The 22,240-nt window shown below is 40.3% G+C and overlaps 1 protein-coding gene across 4 annotated transcripts in view; it reads right to left on the minus strand.

Annotated features, from left to right (window-relative positions):
• The window catches only part of LOC138723714 (BEN domain-containing protein 5-like), a 935,765-nt gene that overhangs the window by 363,946 nt on the left and 549,579 nt on the right, over positions 1 to 22,240 (minus strand). Inside the window, exons 1-3 of one of the 4 annotated variants that reach the window (XM_069863066.1) lie at positions 17,874 to 18,246; positions 4,441 to 4,574; positions 2,377 to 2,752 (exon numbers count right to left, since the gene is read on the minus strand). The exons of 1 other annotated variant lie outside the window; for it this stretch is intronic. In XM_069863066.1, coding sequence (XP_069719167.1) covers positions 2,377 to 2,752; positions 4,441 to 4,574; positions 17,874 to 18,090 — 727 coding nt within the window. In that variant the 5' untranslated portion in view covers positions 18,091 to 18,246. Of the gene's footprint in view, positions 1 to 2,376; positions 2,753 to 4,440; positions 4,575 to 17,873; positions 18,247 to 22,240 lie in introns of those variants that run through there. 2 more of the 4 variants (XM_069863064.1, XM_069863063.1) reach the window with 2 other exon arrangements.

Here is a 22,240-nt window from a genome sequence, read left to right on the forward strand (position 1 = left end):
ACACATTTCCCACAGCTGCAATCCATCAGCACAAAACAGCTGTCATCTCATGCAAAGAAATCACAAGTCTCTAAGGTGAAACAGAGATGCAATTAGTTTGCATTAAGTCCAGCCTGCTAGAAGTGCAGCGTAACATAAATTACCTGTAATTTGAAACTCTAGGTTTAAGAGATCGCTGCAGCAACCGAAGATGAATTCAGAATGTAATCTATTTTCTGAACAATTTTCACAGATTATTCACATACCCAAACACACCTCATTTATAAGCTGGAAAGGTAAGGAAGACTAAAGAAGCCTTTACATATCTGTTTCTTGATTAGAAGTAGTGCTTTTTCATACTGTCATCAGACTCCGTAATTTATAAATTGCTGAAGACGTCTCCCTTTCTAACTACTCATAAATTTTGTACTGATCTTTCTAGAATCCTGTGGTTTCTGCACTGTGAATGAGGCTACAAGTAAAGAGTTATCAGTGGATAATACACTGAGCTTTGGGAAACACACACTCAAGGACACAATCCAAAGGGCCAAATTTTACATTTGTCATACATGAAAGGTTCTATAACAAGCAAGTCCTATAACACCAAGAGATCCTTTTGGAAGTAACCTATAATTCATATTTGTCCAGGTATGTGATTAAATTAAAAGAACTTGTCTTCAACTTAAATTAAGATTTATTTTCAATTGTAAAGCAGGTGCCAGACTGATACAATAAAAATTCAAGCCCGGTATTTACAGAAGAGTCAGCATTTTTTCCAAGAGGTTTTGAGGTTTTGGAGTATTTTGTTGTTTTGGGGTTATTTGGGTTTTTTTGTGGTCGTTGTTTTTTTGGTTTTTTTCATCTAAGCTTTGTGATTTGCCTCAAGTGAAAATACATCATTTCTTTCTCAAAGTGAAAGAAACGAGACAGAATTCAGAAGCTGTCTTCATTTCATTGCTGGTCTCACCACTCAAGATGCTGTCAAGTCTACCAACTAAATTGGTATTTTATGCTGTTCAGCTCCATTGCCTACTAACATCTGGCTGGTGCTCCATTCACATAAATTCCAGCTAACTACTTGCAGATGAAGAAACATCTTTCCATCCAAGGAAAATTTTAGAAAGCTCAGTGGAATCTACTGCCAACCACATCGTGTTTTGCAGACTGCAGAAACCTTGCCTATTCAGTTTTATTTAAAAATTTGACTAGAGTGTTTATAATTAAGTAATGACATTTTAATTACGCACGTTGATGAGCATTCACAATCAAACACCCAGTTTAAATCGTCAGATGCTCCTTCAAGAACCTGGTTCCAAACTTGTGGGCACACCTTAACACATGCTACAGCACAGGCACATGCTCTCCCAGGTTTAGGTTTGTACATGAACATAACTCAGACTCACATGCAAATTGCATGCACTTGTTCCAGTAAAGTAGAAGAGCCAATATCCAATTTACATGCAAAAATTAAGTTTCCAGGTACACAAAGGAAGACATAAGAAACAGCATGCTAAGTTTGGATGCACAAGTATTAACCAAGTTTCAGTCACCGAGCAAATCTTCAACACAGCAGTACCACATTCTAATAGTAAATCAATATAAATTAGTAAAATATCTGAAGGTATTCCGAGGGTATCAACTTCAATGAAAAGGATGAACTTTTTATTTTGTCTTTTTTTCCCATTTATTCCAACACAATGGATAAATCATTGTTATAAACCAAAACAAATGAGCAACTGACTCATGATATTTAAAATTTATATCCAAATTACACAAACCTGCATTTTGTAACAAGTGTGGATAAACGGGACACTAATATAAAAGTTTTTTTTAATTATTCTTTAATAATCCATTATTTTTCCAGTAGCATAGCTGTTAAAGCCACTGCTAAGAAGTTCACGAATAGATCACATTCTAATGAGCTACTAATGGGAAGAGGGGGCAGAAAATGGAAGGTAACACAGTCACTTACATAACAGTAAACAAAACCCCTAACTGAAAGGAATAGAATAGTTTTAGCTCGAATACTCATTCTACTGCTCTTTCTTTCTTCTTTTTTTTTTCTTTTTAAACTGGAACATATTAGTATATTTTGCAGATGATGCTTTATTATCTTTTTCAGCATATACTGGAAGGTCAGAGACTCTTTAAAATACAGCTGCTTAAAATGGAACTGATTCAACCATACCAGCACAAAGACCTCTACTATCATTAAAGAAAAACCCAGACATACATAGCATACAAATTTGACACATATTGTACAACCGTAGCAGAAACCCCTTTTAACATTCAATGTCCAGTTTAACAACCACTGCTATTCTTCAAATATGCTTCCATTACTATTGATCACACCTGCAAAATTCATTAAAACTAGTCCCATTTAAGTCCGGCACTTACCACTACCTAGTCTTAGAAGCAGTACATCCTGGAGTCTCCTGTTCAAGTCTCTGAGCTCTTTCATTTCTGACACGAGTGCCCCATACTCCTTTAGCTTCTTTGCCTGTTGCACAAGCTGTCTCCGCGTCCTCTCAAGCTCCTGTTGAATGTGTCTCATTTCTTCTTGTTGCTGTTGGTAACTCCTCAATAATTCTTCATACAGAATCCGAGGAACTACAGCATCGTCCATGTTGTTCATGCCTTCTGCAGCCTCCATAAAAGCCTCGTCAGGGCTGGAACTATTACTGAGACTCATTCCATTCTGTTTTTCAAGCCGAGCAACAACTGCTTCAATGCTTTTGTGTGTACCTTCACTTTGTTTCCTCCCATCTTGCCTCTGCATGTCACAATAAAAAATAAATTAGAAGAGCAGTAAGATGTAATAAGATTAAAATTATACAGACTTGGGAACTGTTAATATTCTTGTTTTCAAAAAAAAGCAAGACAAAATCTGCCTGCAAAAATGTTTTGCCTAACAGATTCTTGCAGATATACATCATAACTATCAAGCACGCATAATTCAAATAAATGCATATACAAACTTCTGAGGCAGCTGAAGGCCCTTCTTTCTGCATTTGCGCAATACTTCCAAACTGAGTGTATATAAAATCACTTGATTCAATATACAAAGATACTTAATCTCTTTAAAACAATGGATCTCTACCACTCTTCCTTTAAAGTTTACTCCTAACACTTAGACTTGCAAGAAAAATTGATTTTCTCATAAGAGAAAGAACCAACTTTGTGCTATGTTTGTCACCTGTAACACCAGAGTTGAAAGCAGCATACCATACAAAGCTGTTTTGTAAACACGGGGCTTGTCCTTCCTACACTTCGGGAGACAAAACCTTCTCTGGCTATTCCTCTAAGCACATTCACTCAGTTGCCTGATGCAAGTGACTGAGTTAACACTATCAGCAAACACTGAAAGGGAATTGAAAACACAGAAATTGGAGACAGAATATATCATCCAGTCCCATCTTCCTGATCAACACATTCCTTCTTTATTAGCACTGCAATGCAGAGGCTTCATCTCCTTTGAACTCTCAGCAGAAATTTACCTTCAGTCATCTGCACAAACCCTACAAATTAAAGTGCACCTCTTGTCTAGGGCCTGGACAGAGGTATTAAAATGTGACAGTGTGGGTAAAAGTCAAAAGTTTTATTGGGCAAATATGGAAAAAAGCATTTGAATCTCCAAGCAACTGCAGGAAAAGTACATGTAGCTTCTAGGTTAGAGACAAGAAGCGGACACTATCAATTCCCATACCACAATATCCATAAGTAATGTGGCAGAAAATGAGATTATTTGATGTTATGCCTGCTCCATACATGCTTTATAAATAAATAAAGATACAAATGCTGGCCCACCATGAAGAAATGTACTAGTATCACTCCTGCAGCTGCAAAACACATGGAAGCCAGAAAGCAGTATTTTATTCTGAAGGTTGACAGACTTTTAAAGAAATCACTTGATATTAAAAAATAAATAAATTTACATAGTGGGTTCCTGGAATCTGGACCTATAAATGCAACTAGCAGTTATAACAGAGGTGTGCAGACCTGTCACTTTGTCTTGTCACCCAGTGCTGTAGTTAGGAAGTTTCAGTGCACCCCTTCAAATTCTAAATGAGCAGCGTGAAATAGGTCACAAATACCACCACCAACAGCTGCTTGACATTCATGTAACTGGTGACTTTTCAAGTATTCTGGGCCAAAGTGGAAGAACACTGTTCCAAAAATCTCAAATGGTAATTAAACTGTGCAGACATCATAAACAGGAAAATGTTCAATTGCACATAAATCAGGTTTGGAAAACTCATGCCCCACCCCCATACAGAATTTGACCCAATTTCACCAAACAGTGTTTTAAGGGGAGCAAAAGCAGGCCTGGAATTCTTAAAGTATGACATCTGCATATGCCCCAAGCACATAAAAAAAAGAAAAAAAAGAAATAAAAAAAAAAAGAAGAAAACCAGAAAGGATAAAAAAGAAATAAAAAAAGGAAAGGAGAGGCTTCAGTACCTTACTGTGTCTAAGCTCCACATCTTCTTCCCCATAATCTGTAACCTCCCCAGCTTCTTCTATGTGATTGAGAGAGAGTTTGGGGATTTTAATTTTCTTCTGCATCACACTGTTCTCAAGGTCAGTTTTGTCCTCTAAAACGTATATTAAAAATAAAATTTTGTTACATTAGCCAGTGTTCTGACTTCCAAACACTACACGACTTAAGCAAGACCAGGTGAAAAAAAAAACAACCAACCCTCCCATGCTTCAGTCCTCTCATAATACTACGATCAAATTAACCTGTGGTGTAAAACTGATGCCTACTGACAATTTTAGGGTTTCAACAGGGGATCAATCTGGCCAAACACAAGAATCAATGCTGTTAAATGCCAAGCTAAATACATGTGAGTGATCAAAAATTCAATGAGTAGCTTGTACTATCACTAAAATAATAGTTAAAGATGCTGCAAATAGACCAACTTCCTAAAAACCACCTGTATTGCCTGAATGTATGTTTACCAGTAGTATTTTCATATTCATAATCTGTTGCTGCAGTTCACATTCTGCTTGGGTTTAAAGTGAAAATAAACTTGGTAATTCATCCTATACTCTAACCATCACCTGTCAGCAGTACTGATCTATTTGCACACATGGCAGATTCTGCTGTTCTGCAAAGTGCCGTGCTGGAAAAGGCTATGCTGCAGGATAGGCTGAAAGGGCATTAGAGAAAAGTTGTGTATGGACCAAATCTGTAACAAAGTTACTATACATCTCTATTTCATTAGTTAATGGTACTAATCCTTCTCCTTTAGATACACAAAGCCAATAAATGGTTATATTAATCTTTTAATCTCATAAAAAATGGAAGTAAAGTGCTTTAAAGTCTAAAACATTCTAACCTATCTCGAAGTATTTCAGAACATGATGCTGAAAATTAAGTTTGAAATACTTCAGTATTCCTGAAAAGGTGCAGAGGAGACAGGGAATCAAGGCCATAGTCTACCCAAATGTGTCAGTGGTCCATAAAATTCCTGCAGAGCAGACGAGGTCATAAAAGATTCACAAGCTTGGCTACCTGTCCAGTACACTGACAAGTAGAGATGTGTTTAAACTCTTGAAGTGTTGTACTTGTACATTGAAAGCTTATGAATAAGAAAACATGTTGAGTCTTCATATCCACCTCCAAACCTATTTCACAAAGTGTCCCATGAATATTTTTGCAAGTGCCAACAAGGTTGGCATTTCTGAGTGCTTAGTTGTATTGACTTTTTGCTTTCTCAAACTAGCATCTCTCCACAGGACCTCAAACTGGTTAGTGTTGACGGTGTGGAAAAGGGAAACAAAGGTAAATGACTGTTTAATGAGGAGCAAGGCATTAATTAGAAATGAATTACAAAGAAGAATGCAATTCATTTTGTTACAAATAGAAATTAATCTCTTGTAGGCAAAAAAGCGATATTACAGCCCAAGGCTACGTAAAGCAAATAGGCATGGAACATGCCGAATAAGACATTAGACAACCTGAAATGAAATCAGTTGGTAGCAACAAATATCAAGAGAGATGAAAAAAAAAACCAAAACAGATACACCACAAAAAAAACCCCAACAACTAGGCTTATTTTAGATCATTCTCCATTCCCCAGAGCATCATGGGTGCTTATCCCAGTAAAATAAAAAGGCAATCCAACTGTTTCAGTTTAAAAAATAAACCCCTACGTTTTCATTTCTGTGGAAAATGTAGGTTCATCAGAAAAGTGAGATAATCCAGTTCTGCTGTCAGAGGGCAAAGAAGAGAAGAAAAGCACCTTTCTTAAAATAAATACAAATTCACAGATTAAAGGACAGACAGATGGGTATTGGTTTCTTTTTGGAAGGACAGAAATTTAAGAATAAGTAATTCCATATTGAATGAAAAAAAAAAAAACCCACAACTTTTTTCCTGTGGCTGTGCATTTTGAGGTAGCTGATAGACTGAGGAAACCTTCACTATAATATGTTCTCACAGTTCCTTAGAGGAAGCGCAGCACATGCAGGCTGCAGAGCCAGCTTCTCTAGATTGCCTTGCCAAATCATCTTCCACAGAATCTGCAGATGAACTCCTCCTACATTTAAAGAATGTGGATCAGTTTCTATGCTCTGAAACAACCCTTGGCCTCACCACAAGATGGACACAACCCAATTACTTTACATAGCTAAGAAAATTGGCTGCTGGCAACTGGCTGAGGTCACCAGTAGAACGCTACACAAACTGGAAATGGACACTAGCCATTCTTCCCATGGCCAGAGAAAAGCAAGTCTGTGAATAGTCATGGAAAGAGGTCACAGAGGAGTGTGACCTCCATGTGCAGACTAAAGTGGAAGTCAGCAAATACTTTCCAATGAATAAAACAACATTAAAATAAAAACAATTTGGATGAACAGAAATATTTACATTTTGAGTTCAGCTTTTTCTTTTTAAGTTAATTTATAAAGGTTAACAACACATTTTAAGCATTAAGCAACACACGTGCAAGAAAATACTTAGTTTGGGGTCAAGTAAAACAATGCAAATTATCTGAATTCTTCATTTTCTCCCCTCCTGTCCCAATTTCTCAGTTTTCCTATGAAACATATGTTTGCAAAACTTCACCGGCAGACTGAAGGTGAAAGTTCATTTATATACCTCCTTGCAAATTCTTAGTTTATACATTATCCATGTGTAACAATTTATATGGTTCTCATTCACGTTTAGCAAATCTTTTCATTTGACTTTTTGATTTTACTGCTTATCCTACAAATGAATCAGTAAATTGAAGAAGGAACTCTTTTCTCCTCACAAAATATTTGAGGAATCAATGGTGAAAATGAGTTCATAAAAAATTCCTGAGTTTTGACTTTTATTTAGTCAATGAGCAACTGACTGATCGACTAATTGACAATTATGTTCCTCTGCCTTCCAAGAACAATACATATAATATTCTCTAATATTTTCCTACACATGCTCTGGTCTTTGTAGGCCTATTTATACTAACACAATTCACCTAGTGTGTTGGATATAAAAACACCCTTTTTTTTTTTTTTTTTTAAGTGCATTTCTAAGCTCTGTTGTCTTCTACATTAGCTGCAGATAGAGGAAGAAAAATCTCATTCTGAATGTGAAGGTAATGCTGGAGTACCAGCTCTTGTTCTGTAAATATTAATGGCATTTGGGAAGAGGCTGAAAGGAGAGACAGAGGAGACAAGAAGGAGGGGTAGGAGAAACATGAACGTGCATTTAGTGCAGTTCTTAGGACTCCTTGTCATTGTGCCAGCTTACAAAAGACAAGTACAAAAGAAGAATCCAGGATAAAAATCAAAACATGTATAATTTTGAGCTAGAAGAAAACCAGGATACAAATTAAGCTGTTGGACAAGAAGCAATTCAGTGCCAGAAGCTACAGAACATGCCAAAAGAAAGAAGGGCAGTCCTATAAACGTTGTAGCTCAAGAACCTCATTTTGTAATGACCTAAATAATCTGTCTGGACTTTGTACCCAGTCATTTAAACCTTACCACAACTTAAAAATTATACCTTCCTTAGGTGGCCATGATCAGATTGTCAAAAATTTGTGCCTATTGGTTTTCCTATACATGCAATGAGTATCCTGGTGACACCAGGTACTGAGAACTAGCACTTAACACACTTCATTAGGCACTTGTACAAACTACACAGAATAGAAACACAACAAATGCATGGCCAACATTGATGCCTTCTATCCTTTAAGAAGGGGCATTTTGGAAAAGACACGTAAATTCAGAAAAATTACTTTTGTGCACAGTAGCCATAACGCCAGACAAAGAACACTGTATCCTGTGATTCAATATACGAAATAAAGTATGCTGGAATAACTGTACTCCAGTAAAAGGTCAGACTGGAGAGATCTTGCCAATCAACTCCATAAGGTACTGAAGAATGGGACTCAAGAGCCAGTGCACATGACATCGCTCCCCATATGGCCATCCACTGAAGTTGTCCAAGCAGCAAGATAAAAGTGAACTGCTGAGAAATGTAAGAGTGGCTGGGAAGGCGTTCACCCTCAGTAGCGCTGACAGAAAAGCCAAAAAATCAAGCCCGCATTAGAGAATCTGTATCGACTACAAAAGGATAAACTGTTCCTGGATGTTTTCTTCAGTCAGGCCTTCATTTCACTGTCAGGATGGGTGGATCCAGGCCAAAAGGTAACAGCTTAAGTCCAGAGCAGCAGAGAACTGAGGCAGACAAAATGACATTGACAGGGCAGGAAAAGAGTTGCTTGAATTCAACCAAAACCATGTTGGCGCTCTATAAAATTGAAAACCCTATCATGGGATGTTGAATAAAATTGTGGAAATCTCAAAGCCTTCTTAAAATGTTCCTTACTTTCTAATTTACAGAAATAACTGAACAACCTAATCCCTATAAAAAATAATTCATTCTTCTTCACCTTTAGAGTAAAAGCTGGAAAAACAGAAGAGAGCTCTACACTCTCAATGGATGAGGGATGGCAGGTTTGGGATCAGTCCAAATAAGGGGCTTGGCAATGCTATAAATCTTCCAATAATAAAACGAAAGAACCTTGAGCAAAATTCATCCTTTCTCTAAGCCTTCAAAAAAATTCCACCTCTTATGAAAAATTATATACTGACAGATGAAAAAAATTTACCACCACCCTTCCCATTTCCAGGCATACACCCAACACATATGGACAACACCTGTACAAAATTCCACACACACTGCTGCACCGAACTGCTTTGCCATCATTTTAGCCAGGCTGCTTCTACAGAGCAGAACATCACCTGCTTCAGTGGGTTGTGTGTAAGTTAGAGCTCATAAAGTAAAAGACACTTTAGAACCAAAGCAAAAAACTCGGAACCAAAGTCATACTTGGTGCTTCAAAGCAAATACACAAACCAAGCATGACAAGACATGGATTTCTAAGTGCCACTTAAACACAAATAAACAATAATCAATAATGCTGTGAGTGAGAAGAAAAACAGCATGACAAGATAAAAAAAAAAAGCCACCACGTTTACTGAAAAAAAAATATAAATTACTTTAGGTAATTTAATGCAAACACAAAAGAGAGACTTTAACAGGAAGAACAGAAAAGATTTCTGAAAACATAATGATCCTGCAGGCTCAAGATGTTCAGGATACAGGGGAAGAAAAACTCATCTCATTAAAAAAAAACACCTCTGTGCTAGCAGTACACTGAGATTAAGACCATTACCAAAGAAGAAGAAACTCAGAATGAGAGTAATGGACAACACAGGATAACAGGCAGTAGTGGAAATGCAGAAGTTACTTGAAGAGGCCAGGTGCCATCTAACTTGATGCCACTAAAAGGAGGGATGTACAAAAGAGGGGTCAACTGGGTGCAGGATTTGGACAGTATAATTTACTATACTCTTTTGCAATTTTTTTTCTAGACTAGGAAGGCTTTGTTGGAAGGACAGAGATAAAAGGTTACAGAAAAATGCACTGGGCACAGTGAAAAACACTACATGAAGTATATTTAGTTGGACAGAAAAGTAGAGAAAGCTGCCCAGAGGAGAAGGGCTTGGGGGTGTTAGTCGACAGCCAACTGAACATGAGCCAGCAGTGTGCCCAGGTGGCCAAGAAGGCCAATGGCATCTTGGCTTGTATCAGAAACGGCGTGACCAGCAGGTGCAGGGAGGTTAGTTATTCTCCCCCTGTACTCGGCACTGGTGAGACTACACCTCGAATCCTGTGTTCAGTTCTGGACCCCTCACCACAAGAAGGATGTTGAGGCTCTGGAGCGAGTCCAGAGAAGAGCAACCAAGCTGGTGAGGGGCTGGAGAACAAGCCTTATGAGGAACGGCTGAGCGAGCTGGGGTTGTTTAGCCTGGAGAAGAGGAGGCTGAGGGGAAACCTTATTGCTCTCTAAAACTACCTGAAAGGAGGTTGTGGAGAGCAGGGAGCTGGGCTCTTCTCCCAAGTGACAGGGGACACAACAAGAGGGAATGGCCTCAAGCTCCGCCAGGGGAGGTTCAAGCTGGACATAAGGAAAAAATTTTTCACGGAAAGGGTCATTGTGCACTGGAACAGGCTGCCCAGGGAGGTGGTTGAGTCACCTTCTCTGGAGGTGTTTAGAAGACGGGTGGATGAGGTGCTGAGGGGCATCACTTAGTGATTGATAGGAATGGTTGGACTTGATGATCCAGTGGGTCTTTTCCAACCTGGTGATTCTGTGATTCTGTAAAGCTGGGCTTAAGGAACAGAATAGATGAAGGAGAGTAACAGACAGCAAGACTTCGGGTTGGTAATGACAGAAAAGACTATTACTTTTTCCCACAGTAAAACAAAAAAAATCCAGACAACAATGGTGGGAAAATATGTTGGGCCATCCTAAATATAAGCTCAAAGAAAGATTTCTGTGTAAGAACGTAAAAAAGGGAAGCTGACAACAAATTTAAGTGAGTAAAGTTTGGAATAAAAAGGTAGAGCTGAGAGCTGCTGTCATCTGGACTGGTATCACCACAAAAAAATTAAGAACTAAACAGCCCTGCAGCACTTCCCCAGAAAGAGAAGACGACACTAAACACATGAACAAGTGATTACCTAAAAGTCTTCAGAACAAAAAGGAGTGAACTAAGAAGTCAGGGAAGAATAACATATCAAGTAGCACTGCTGACAGGCAGGGCCAAGAAGCACGCAAAGGTGAAGACGTGCATTGAGGAACTGGCCGAAAAGGCTGTTAAATCTTGTGAAGTGAATTTCAATTAAGTGTAAAGAATAGGAAACAGACTGAAAGTAATTCTTAATCAAATTGGGAAAAGGCAAGATAGAAAGGTCTTAAACTATGGCTTGACAGGTTGAGAGATGATAGGCAAGAAGGATGATGTGCCAGAGGCTTGAATCAAGACTGCTCACAGATGATGGCGAGAAAGCCACAACTGTTTTGTGCAAAGGCACTAAAGAAAGAAGAAAAAGATTAAGGAGAGAAACTCCTACAAAAGCTGAGAACATTCTTCTACCTCTAAGTTCTGCCTGAAGTCCTACATCAAGACTGACTCTCATTAGTATTCAGTACAAAAATACAAATAAAGTAACAGAGCACAGACCTGCCACTGCTCTAACAAAAAAACAAAGAACAATGAGAGCTGAATGCACAGTTTTCCCTGTAGTGGAACAACAGATATATCCAGTTTAATACTTGTAAGAGTGACACTTATTGATACGGAACCCCATTTGTAGTCAAATTTCTAATACACATGTAGACATTCAAACATTTTGTAGCATTCTCCCCTTGCATATGCTCATATTTCAACAGAATGTTCAGATTTACTATCAGCCCAAATGTAATACAGACACGTGCCACAAGAAAAACTTAAATAGACCTTCTTTCTTAATTTCCATTATTAATATTAATATATTAATATCTCTTAATTCAGAAGTTAATATAAAGTCTCTTCAAAAACAATAACCCAAAGCAGCATGGCTCAAAACTAAACCTCTGCTAGAAATAATTATTATCTTTTTATTCTTTGCTAGCAAAGCTCTCCTTTCCTTTTAACTTTTAGTGGTGTTAGAAGTGTGTCTGTCTGCAGTAGCAACTGATGTAGCTGGAAGATAAGTAAAGAAAAGGCACTACACTGAGAAATAGGAAATCATGCTTTTTACAAGACTGAGGACAGTTTTAATCCTAGATCCAATATTTACTTAAATACTGACCTTGAGTAACTCAACCTTTCCATCTTACTGTCCCCATCTACCCCTCTGAAGTGTTGTGCAGATTTGTTAATATTTGTACAATACTCTGAACACGTTGAACACAAAGGATTATAGCTATTATGGAACAACTCTCTTAATCCTTTCTGAAACAAATACGGTTATACAGTATTATTATTACATTGAAAAGAAGAAACCCTTTAAAACAAGTAGGATGTTAAAATGCCATCCTTTAAACCTTTCACCTGTACCTACACAGGAAACTTAACTACAGGTATCTGCATCAGAAGAAATGTGGCCAGCAAGTCAAGGGAGGTGATTCTGCCCCTCTACTCGACTCTGGCGAGACCCCACCTGAAGTACTGTGTCCATCTCCAGAGCCCTCAGCACAGGAAAGACATGGATCTATCGGAGCCGGTTCAGAGGAGGGCCACAAAGATGATCAGGGGTGTGGAACACCTCTCCTACAAAGAAAGGCCAAAAGAGTTGGGGTTGTTCAGCTTAGAGAAGAGAAGGCTCCTGGCAGACCTTACCATGGTCTTTCAGTACTTAGAGGGGCCTTACGAGAGACATGGCAACAAACTTCTTCGCGAGCCCTGTTGTGATAGGACAAGAAGCAATGGTTTTAAACTAGAAGTGTGTAGGTTTAGACTAGGTATAAGGAAGAAATTTTTTACAATAAGTGTACTGAAAGTATGGAACAGATTGCCCAGAGAGGTGGTGGAAGCCCCATCCCTGGAACATTCAAGTTCACATTGGACAGGGCTCTGGGCGACCTGATGAAGTTGAAGATGTCCCTACTTACTGCAGGGGAGTTGGGATAGAGGGCCTTTAAAGGCCCCTTCCAACCCTAACCATTCTATGATTCTATGAATTATTTCCAAAAAGTTTGAACATGATAAATATTATACAGAAAACTATTTATAATAAAAGATTTTTCTTCCTTTAAAAGTTCAAAAGTTCATTTAAAGAGATCATCAATCTCAATGACAGCTACAATTTATCAACCCGTCTGCTCTGACCTGTCTGTATCTTACTTTAAAATCATACTAGGACCAAACTCTGATTACTATTTCACGACCATAAAGGACACAAAGACATGGAGATGTCACCTACCAGCTACTCAGAAAACAAAGCAGATAAAGGAATAACTGACAGGGAATACTCCATGAAGCTTCCACTACTACCTCTGCCCAAAGAATGACCTTGCTGTGGACAGTGGGTAGATTTACGTATCTTTTAGTTTACATACAAAAATTACAATGTGGCTCAGCCTCTACTATTTTAAAAGTCTTCTTTATAAAAAACCCAACAAATAGTTGACTGGCACTCAGGCAATCCACTGGGAAAAAATGTTTAAAGTTAAATTCTGAAACCAAAACCATTTAACTTACATTTTTCCTGTTTTCACTCCCCTGCAAATTTTAGCATATTTTAATTAGTGCTAGTTACCATAGCTACCATAACCATAATATCTTTGAAGTCAATTTCATTGAAATCCTGAAATTCATACATTTACTGTATCATAGTAAAACTCACACAATGCTTAGAAATATAATTGGGGTTATGTGGCATAATGTACAAACTAAGAAAAAGTAACAACAGCGCAGGTCATCACTATGTCTCAAAAACAAATTAAAAAGTGAGCTCCAACTATTAGTGAGTTCTGAAGCAAAAAGCAAATGTGACTGATGAACAACCAGGTCAATTGAGAAAGGTTTAAGCCCCTCAAAAGATATCTATTTCCAGAATAAGCAGAGGAATACAGGTAAAGAAACAACTAAATATAAGAGGTTTTAATTCCTCTTTACTGGTATTTTATCCTGCTGATGATATATAACTATCAAAACTATTACAACGATTACTCCAAGCCACTACTCCAGCAGCTGCAGTTCCAAAAGTTCCAAACTGCTTTTGTTGCTGCCACTTAACGATCGCGTGTATGTGCCATATTGACTTCAACGCTGAAGTCCCTATCACAGGTGATATGAGTTGCACATTATGATAGAAGATAGACCTAGAGTTTTCTATGAAAAAAAGAATTAGCAAAAAGAGTTAGAAAATTGCCTCACTGTGCGCTGTACAGGCTTTTAAAGATGTAAAAAGATCACCTAACTTATTTTAATAGTAAGTGGAGCATAATATATTAGAGTGGGGCAAGAAAGAATATAGATGTACATGGGTATCAACATGTCTGCTGTGGTAGCTACAGAACTGCCCTAAGAATCTGATGGAGATGCATTTGTTATGACTGTGTGGGTGGGAAACATTGAAGACAGCAGCTAGAGAGAACAATTATTTACTGTAGTCAGGAAAGAATGCCTCCAATTAGAAGACAGCCACTATCAACTTGATAACAAATGTAGCCCAAGGTACTGAACTTCAAGGAGTCCCTAAATCTCAGTTCATTTCACCTAATACTCATGACTGCAAAACAAGAAGAGGCTCCAACAGGGTCACCTAAGGATCACAGTAGCTCCTAGTGACCATTTGGGAAAAGTGTGAAAAAGTTGCAAGAGGCACACATATTTCCAGAGGAGGGATCAGAAAAAACAGCTTTTCAGCAATTTGAGGAGAGGACAGAAAAGAAGAAAAAAGGAAGGGTGTGGATGATCAGAAAGACAGATTCAAACACTTCCTGAAAGGCCATCTAGTGTTTTTGTTTTCTCAACAAGACAGACCAGTTAATGTGTGACTTCAAAAGACTGCTATAGAGAGGGACTATAGTCTGCTGAGCTATATTTTCTATTCAAGAGGTAAATAAAATTATTCCTTTATTACTACATAATATCAACTGACTGTTAACCAAATGTTGAACATGTTACAGCACAAAATGTTCATTTCAATAGGCCTTCTACGGCTCAAAGGTCTAAAACTGTCTTAGTCAAGGGTTAACTCATCTGGTTTGAGCCCTAGCCTTCAGTAACTTCTGACACCTCCCACAAGACCAAGCTGTTCAAGGCCCCATCCAACCTGGTCTTGAACACTTCCAAAGAAGGAGCATCCACAACTTCTCTGGGAGAAGTGCCCCATCATCCTCATTATGAAGAATTTCTTCCTTATGCCTAATCTAAATCTTCCACAATCCAATTTAGAACCATCTTTCTCAAGCCATGTTTCTCAGACTATGATTAACTCCCACTCCATGGACAGTGTTTGACCATGAAAATATATATAAATAGGTAAAACTTTGCTTACTTGAGCAGCCTTGTTTAAACAGTGTAAGAAAATTGGGCACCACTCAAACTGTAAAAGAATACTGTGCAAGCTTGAAAAAAAAGATTATACTTTCCCCTCTTATTCTTTGTTTGCTTGTTTATTTAATTTAGTATCTGCACTATGACTTTGATTCTGAAGCCTAATGGCGAATCCTTGGACCAAAGCAGTAAATCCTCAAAGTTACCAATGTATTAATTTGTGCAGGTAAGGCTCCTTCCAAAAATTCAAAATCAGCTATTTGTATTTTGCATACAAAAGCAACTCTATTCACATTATTTATCTTACCATGAAGGTAGGCTGAAATCCTTTAGAATGAAAAGTTCTATACTCATACATGAAACACTACTGCAGACTTGCAAAATTATTTTCTAAACTAACTAGACAGCTTACATAACATCAGTCTTGTAACGTTTGCCACAAAAAGTTGTCATAATCTGTAAAAACAGAGTTGGTCACTATAAACCAAAAATTGTGTGAAGATGTCTTCATCTAAGATCAACTTTTAACCATAATAAAACCAAACACCAGTATTAAAACTTTGATGCAGGGTGAAAAGAGCAGAATTAAGAATTCATTTGGCGTTCAGGTGAGAAGTTTTCCAAGCATGTAAATTACAGATCTAGTCAGATATACTGAGATGTGAAAATTGTAATAAAGATGGCTGTATGTTTTCTTTGCGTTCCTGGGTCAGCAGAACTTCCTATAGAAGTTAAAATTTCTGGGGCACAATTAGTGCAAATCACTAATACAGGTAACAAGCCTTGTTCTCTGAACAAAACAACTTAATATAAGTTTGTTCTGGTTCAAGAGAGATGCAAAGGGAAACTTTAAAGAAGAACAGTTCTCTGTGTTTGCCTGAACAAGGGTGCTGATAAAGTAGGTGCATTTTCTGCGGTGAAACTGAGGCAACCTAGTAGGCTCAACATGTTAGCAAATACTAAATATTTCTCTGAAACATTTTAGTTATGTTGAGATGAACATGAGGAACAGAAAGGGCACTGCTTCTGCAGTTCGCTTTGAGAAAGAGGAAGGTGAAGTCCAACTGGGACGCCCCTGAGAGAAGGCCAAGCAAACCCTGAACGCTGACACCACTGTTTTCCATGGATGTGAGGGGTAACTTGCAAGACATACTTCATATACTAACAATCCTCTATTACTGACAGGACAGACAAAACACAGGCTGGCATAGGACAACAAAAACTCAGTGGGAAAATCCACTCCTCTAGCGGGCTATCTCACTAGTTCCTCTCAACTCTTGTAGCCGCAAATATTCAGAAATTGGAAAAGCTTTACAGGGAAACCACACACATGTTTGCCTGCTTCTTGTTCTTTCCAGGCATCCATTTATGGCCACTACTGGAAACAGGATAATAGTAAAAGTCACTGACTCAGGGACCAAAAGGATTACCAACAGGCTGAACTGGTTTAGGAACTTCTACTTTCAAAAGTGAAAACAAAATTAAAAAATACTAGCTTTACATGCCTTTAACACCAAGTAACTCTATTTAGAGGTCAGAATTCAGTCTTACCTTCTTAGAACTCAATACCAGATAATAGAGTTTATTAAACCCATTCCATATTTGGGGAAACAGACAAAACCAGTATTTCTCCCCAAATGGAAAAGTCAGAAGCAGAACCCCATGTCCTCTTTGCTACCCAGACTGACTTTTCAAATGGTCATTGAAGCTTTTGGGCAACCTCTTTGGGCAACCCCATGCTAGCAAATAATTTGCTAGAAACATCATAAAACTTACTTTCCGTGTCAACTCTGACTATGGCAGTGAGTTTTCTGTGGCTGCAAGGAAACTACAGAAAGTCTTGAAGGCAACATGGTGCCAAAGAGTTGTGATTTTGGGGACACATAGCAGAAGCACTATCTCAGAAGGGCTGTAATCATTTAAATGGCCATAATACAGGTTTATTTCTCAACACACAGTTTAACTGGCCCTCTTCCCTAGAGAGACATTCCTCAGTTAAACATGAAACAAACCAAATGTAGCAAAACCAAGCTTAACAAGGGCAGTATCTAAAGGTCTGGCTCCACTATTGCCTTCCAATTCGTGAAGTCACTTAAACTAACAACGTGGATATAAACCAGTACCCCTCTAATTTGGCATCAGGCTGCCAAACCGTGAAGGTACATAAATGACTCCACGCACTATAAATACAGTGTGTATGAAAACCTTAACTTTTTTTTTTGTTGTCGTTGTCTTTGAAGTTTCCCAATTGATCACCACCCGCTGGATGGACGAGCCCCCCCGGGGAGCTCAGCACGAGAGTTCTCAGAGTCAGTGGCCCACGGGACACCCCCAGAACCACCCCCAGAACCACCCCCAAGCCCCCGCCCCGCTCTAGCCGGCCCTGCCCGGGCCCGGGGCCGCCCAAGGACCGAGGGAAGAAGCCCCCGCCGCCCGGGTTCTGAGCGCGCGTGGCCGCGATGCCTCCCCTCATCCTCCTCCCACCTCAGCGACGACGGGGCGGCATTCGGGGCTTCCCCCGGCCCGTCCCCCCCAAGCCCCGGCCCGGCCCGGCCCGCCCTCACCTGCCAGCGCCAGGATCTGGGCCTTGTGGAGCAGCAGGCGGTCGCCCCACTCGCCGGGGCTCTCGTCGTCCTCCTCCGCCTCCTCGGGGTTGCGGTACACCGTGTAGACCTTCTGGTTGTCGAAGTCGAGCTGGGAAGTGGGGCTGAAGTCCTGGACGCGGGAGACGGGCAGGGCGTAGCAGACGTTGTCCTCCAGGAACCGCACAAAGGCGTACATGGTGGGGCGGCGGGCGGGGCGGCCGCGCGGCTCCGCGCTCCCCGCGCTGTTATTGTTCCTCCGAACCCGCCTCTGCGCTCGGCTGAGCTCGCCTGGCCGCGCCGCCCGACGGCCGCCCGGCAGGCACGAGCAATCCAACGCGGAGCGACGCGAGCCGCGCGGCCGCGGGAGGAGCGGCCCCCGCCCGGCCCCGCCGCCTCGGCCGGGACTCGGCTCCCCGGCGGGGCCTCCACGCTGCAGGGGACGCGGCGGCCTCGGCCCTGCAGGGGACACGGGGACCTTGTCTCTGCAGGGGACGGAGCGGCCCGGGCAGCCGGGTGGGAGGGACGAGGCCCGGCAGCTCGGCCCCGGCTGCGGGTACCGCTGCAAGAAGTGCGGCGCCGTGATTTAAGCTGAAGTTTCGTTTAAGCGGTTGTGGGGTTTTGGGTTTTGTTTTGGTGGTTTTGTTTTTGTTTTTTGTTTTTTTTGTTTTTTGAATGTTAGGTTCAATATCCCTCTGATAGCGGGTTTCCTTTCATAGAATCGTCGAAATGCCAGGTTGGAAAAGACCTCTTGGATCATCGGGTCAAAGAGTGGTTTAGGTTGGAAGGGACCTTAAAGCCCATCCAGTTCCACCCCCCCTGCCATGGGCAGGGACACCTCCCACTAGACTAGCTTACCCCAGGCCCATCCAACCTGGCCTTGAACAACTCCAGGGATGGCGCAGCCACAGATTCCCTGGGCAACCTGTTCCAGTGTCTCACCACTCTCATGGTGAAGAAATTCTTCCTAATGTCTAGTCTAAATCTGCCCCTCTCCAGTTTATGCATGTTCCACCTTGTCCTATCACCACAAGCCTTTATGAACAGTCCCTCTCCAGCTTTCTTGTAAGCTCCTTTCAGTTACTGGAAGGTTGCTATACAGTCTCCTCAGAGCCTTCTCCAGGCTGAACGAGCTCAACTCTCCCAGCCTCTCCTCATAGGGAAGGTGCTCCAGCCCTCGGATCATCCTTGTAGCCCTCCTCCAATCCTATCTGACACAAAAGCATAGTGTTTTGGCAGATGCTGTTTGTTCTTTGAAGATGATAACAGCTCGTGTTCCGTCTGATTTGTGCTGAACAGATGTGTCTTCTTCTGTAATCACCTGTTTGGAGTTTTCTCCCTATCTCAAAGGCAAGGTCGGGCAGAGAGCTGGAGTTGGTTCCAAATCAGCAAGAGTTTTGGCTGGTGTGAAGTTTATAACAACACTAAAATTTGTCCTTGGAGAGTAATAGAATATGCACAAGATTTCTGGGAGAATTTATATATATGTATGTAAGTGGGAAATATATTCTGCAACCAGCTTTTGTCTTGCTGCATGTAATCGATGGAGATCACTCCCTTATGTTGCCCAGGCTTGATAAAGGATGCTTGCTTCCTTAATCTCCAAAACGGTATCACAGTAAAAAGGCCCTGGGAAGATCTTTGTCCAAGTTAAAAATTCCTAACACATGTCCTAGAAAAAAAAAGTCATGTTGCAGCTCTGTGGAGACGATGCTTAGGAAGTTCTGCTCCTAGGCTGGACAGTGCCATGGGGCACAGAGAGAAAGGGCAGGAGGGACCCCTGAGGGGCTGTAGACACTTGAGGAGTGGAGACCAGACCAGATCCTCCTGGCCAAACAAAACAGCTCCATGCTCATCTGCCAAGCATCAGTAGAATTTGAATTTTTTTTTACCTGGAGGTCTTCAGGGCAAGGCAGAACCACCTGAACTCAGTGGGACTGTGCAGTGGTGACTGCGGGAAGAATGTGAAGCTTCCACGTCCTCGCCCAGAACAGCACAGAGTTGAGAAATTCTGTGCAGGTGTGTAAGAACAACAGTGAATGGCCATGCCACTTCTTTTAGCGCAAATTGCCAGGCTTTTGGAGACACTTACATACTGAGTATGTATGTTCTGAGCTTCCTGTCTGAAAACAGAATAATGTGGCAACATTGCTTATGGTTCACAGCAAACTCATCCATGTTTCTAGTGCTGAGGTCAGTTTTGGCCAACCAGTCTTAGGCATACATGAAAATTTATTTAAAGGCAAAAGGAAAAAAAAAAGAGTAAATCTCAGGATAAGTAATAAATGGCAAGAGAGGGATATCACTGGTTTTCTGTTTGCAAAAGGCCAACACAAAATGAAACTAAAATATAATATTTTTTCTGGTTTGCATATCCCTAAGCATTTGCAGTACCATCTATAGCCATTAAACTGAGTTTAACCACGCTGAACTTGTTTCTCCTAGTAATCTTCTATAGACTTCTTAGTGCAAGGGAACAAGCCACAAGCTGGAAAACCTGAAGTAAAGTTTTGACTGAGCACTGGCACAGGTTGCCCAGAGAGCCTGTGGAGTTTCCATCATTGGAGATAGCTCAAAAGCCATCTGGACACAGTCCTGGGCAGCCAGCTCCCATTGGCCTTGCTTGAGCAGAGTCCTGGACAAGGTGACCTCCTGAGGTCCCTACCAACCCCAGCCATTCTGTAAAGTTATTATAGTTATGTTCTGCAGAAGTCTGCCTGCCTCTTAAACAACATGTAAAAACATAAGGAATACACAGGTATAGTTAAGGCAACGTAAATATTTCAGGAACAAGCTCTAAACTTCCCATACAATAATGGCAAATTTATTATTTTAGCAATTACGGAGTTTTGCAAATACTTCAGTTTAAGATTGGGGATTTAAATGGCAGTACTTTATGTTAAGAATAAAGTATTGCCAGACTGGTATGTAATTACAGCAAATATAAGTCTGCTACAAAATATGGATGACAACTGTATTCGAGTAGCTATGCTGCAAGGGAAATGAAATTCCAGCAAAGATTGTGTTGCTGATCAAACAATACCAGCTGCTGTAGCACTCCTATGTCCTCTGCCTCATGTTAAAGTGGAGGTAGAAGGAGCTGCAGAAAGACAAGAGCATAGACTGATAGCTGGAGTTGCTCCGTGGACACTGTTACAATTACATGAAGGACAATTTTTGTCCCACTAAGTTCAGTGGCTAGTGAGGGATTTGATACACTAACTCTTACTGAGGTTGTATTTCCTCCACATCTGGATTCTATTAGCAACATCTAAGACTGCTGTTTAGGGAAAGGAACACAGAAAAATGGAGAAACTGGAAGTAACAGGGGAATGTAAATTGAGGCTGAGGACTCAAAAATTAGGTTGACTTGGAAGGGGAAAGATCTCTTCAGGTACAAAGGAAGCATGGGTAACTTGCCTCAATGAAAGAAAACTGAAAGACTTCATGTGATGGCAACTAGCGTGATAATGTTTTGGGTTTTTTTTTGTCTATGGCTTTTTTTTTTGCAAAAGGAACTCTTTAAACTGGCATTTGCATCATTTAACATTTGAAGAAGGTTCAATTATAGCAAAGGCTGCAAAGGTCTTTGTATCAGCAACAAAATAAAAAAGTCTCAAATCCTTTAGAAAAGCTGTTTCACAGTTCTCCACTGAAGGACATTTTTGGGAACAGATTAAGGGTCAGGATGATAAATGTATGTTTACACTTGGTCCCTAGCACACACATTTAGCCAGAAGGCATTATAATGCTAAAGAATTAATGATCCCGTACATTTCTTCCTACAAAGAAAAGTGTTAATTTCTATAAACAGTCTTCACTGGTTAGCTGTGAAACCAAGGAAAAGATCCATTTAAGCACAGAATGAAACACAGGTAGCGTCCCTCATTTCTTTTGGACCTTTCCCATTTCTGCTAATGGGTAGCCAGCTATTTTAACACAGAGGTTAGCTTGAGGTTTAAAGACATAGAGCTATTTTAAAGGTGTAATGCTTATTGTTAAGGGAATTACTGGATCTGCACCAGATTTAAATACTCTAGAAAGTCCAGCTTTTAGAAACAGCACAACCCTGCTGAGAAGTAAACCGTCATACTTTCAAAATACAAATGAAACTTCAGCTTAAAAGTAAAAGTGTCGCTCCAAGAGTCAGGAAACCACAAAGCACAGTTTCAGCCCTTGTGGGACGTCTGAGTGGCTGTTTCCTGGAACATTGCCTATATTTTGGTGGTGTTATTTTTCTTGAGAGGTGAAAAAAGTGCTAAAGCTGATGCCCGCTGTTTTGATGCGTGCTCTGCGTTTTCAATTAAAGGTACAAAATGAAAAGCTATAGTACTGATAATAGTTATGCA

Source organism: Phaenicophaeus curvirostris, chromosome 8 (assembly GCF_032191515.1).
Source record: "Phaenicophaeus curvirostris isolate KB17595 chromosome 8, BPBGC_Pcur_1.0, whole genome shotgun sequence".
Classification (NCBI taxonomy): domain Eukaryota; kingdom Metazoa; phylum Chordata; class Aves; order Cuculiformes; family Cuculidae; genus Phaenicophaeus; species Phaenicophaeus curvirostris.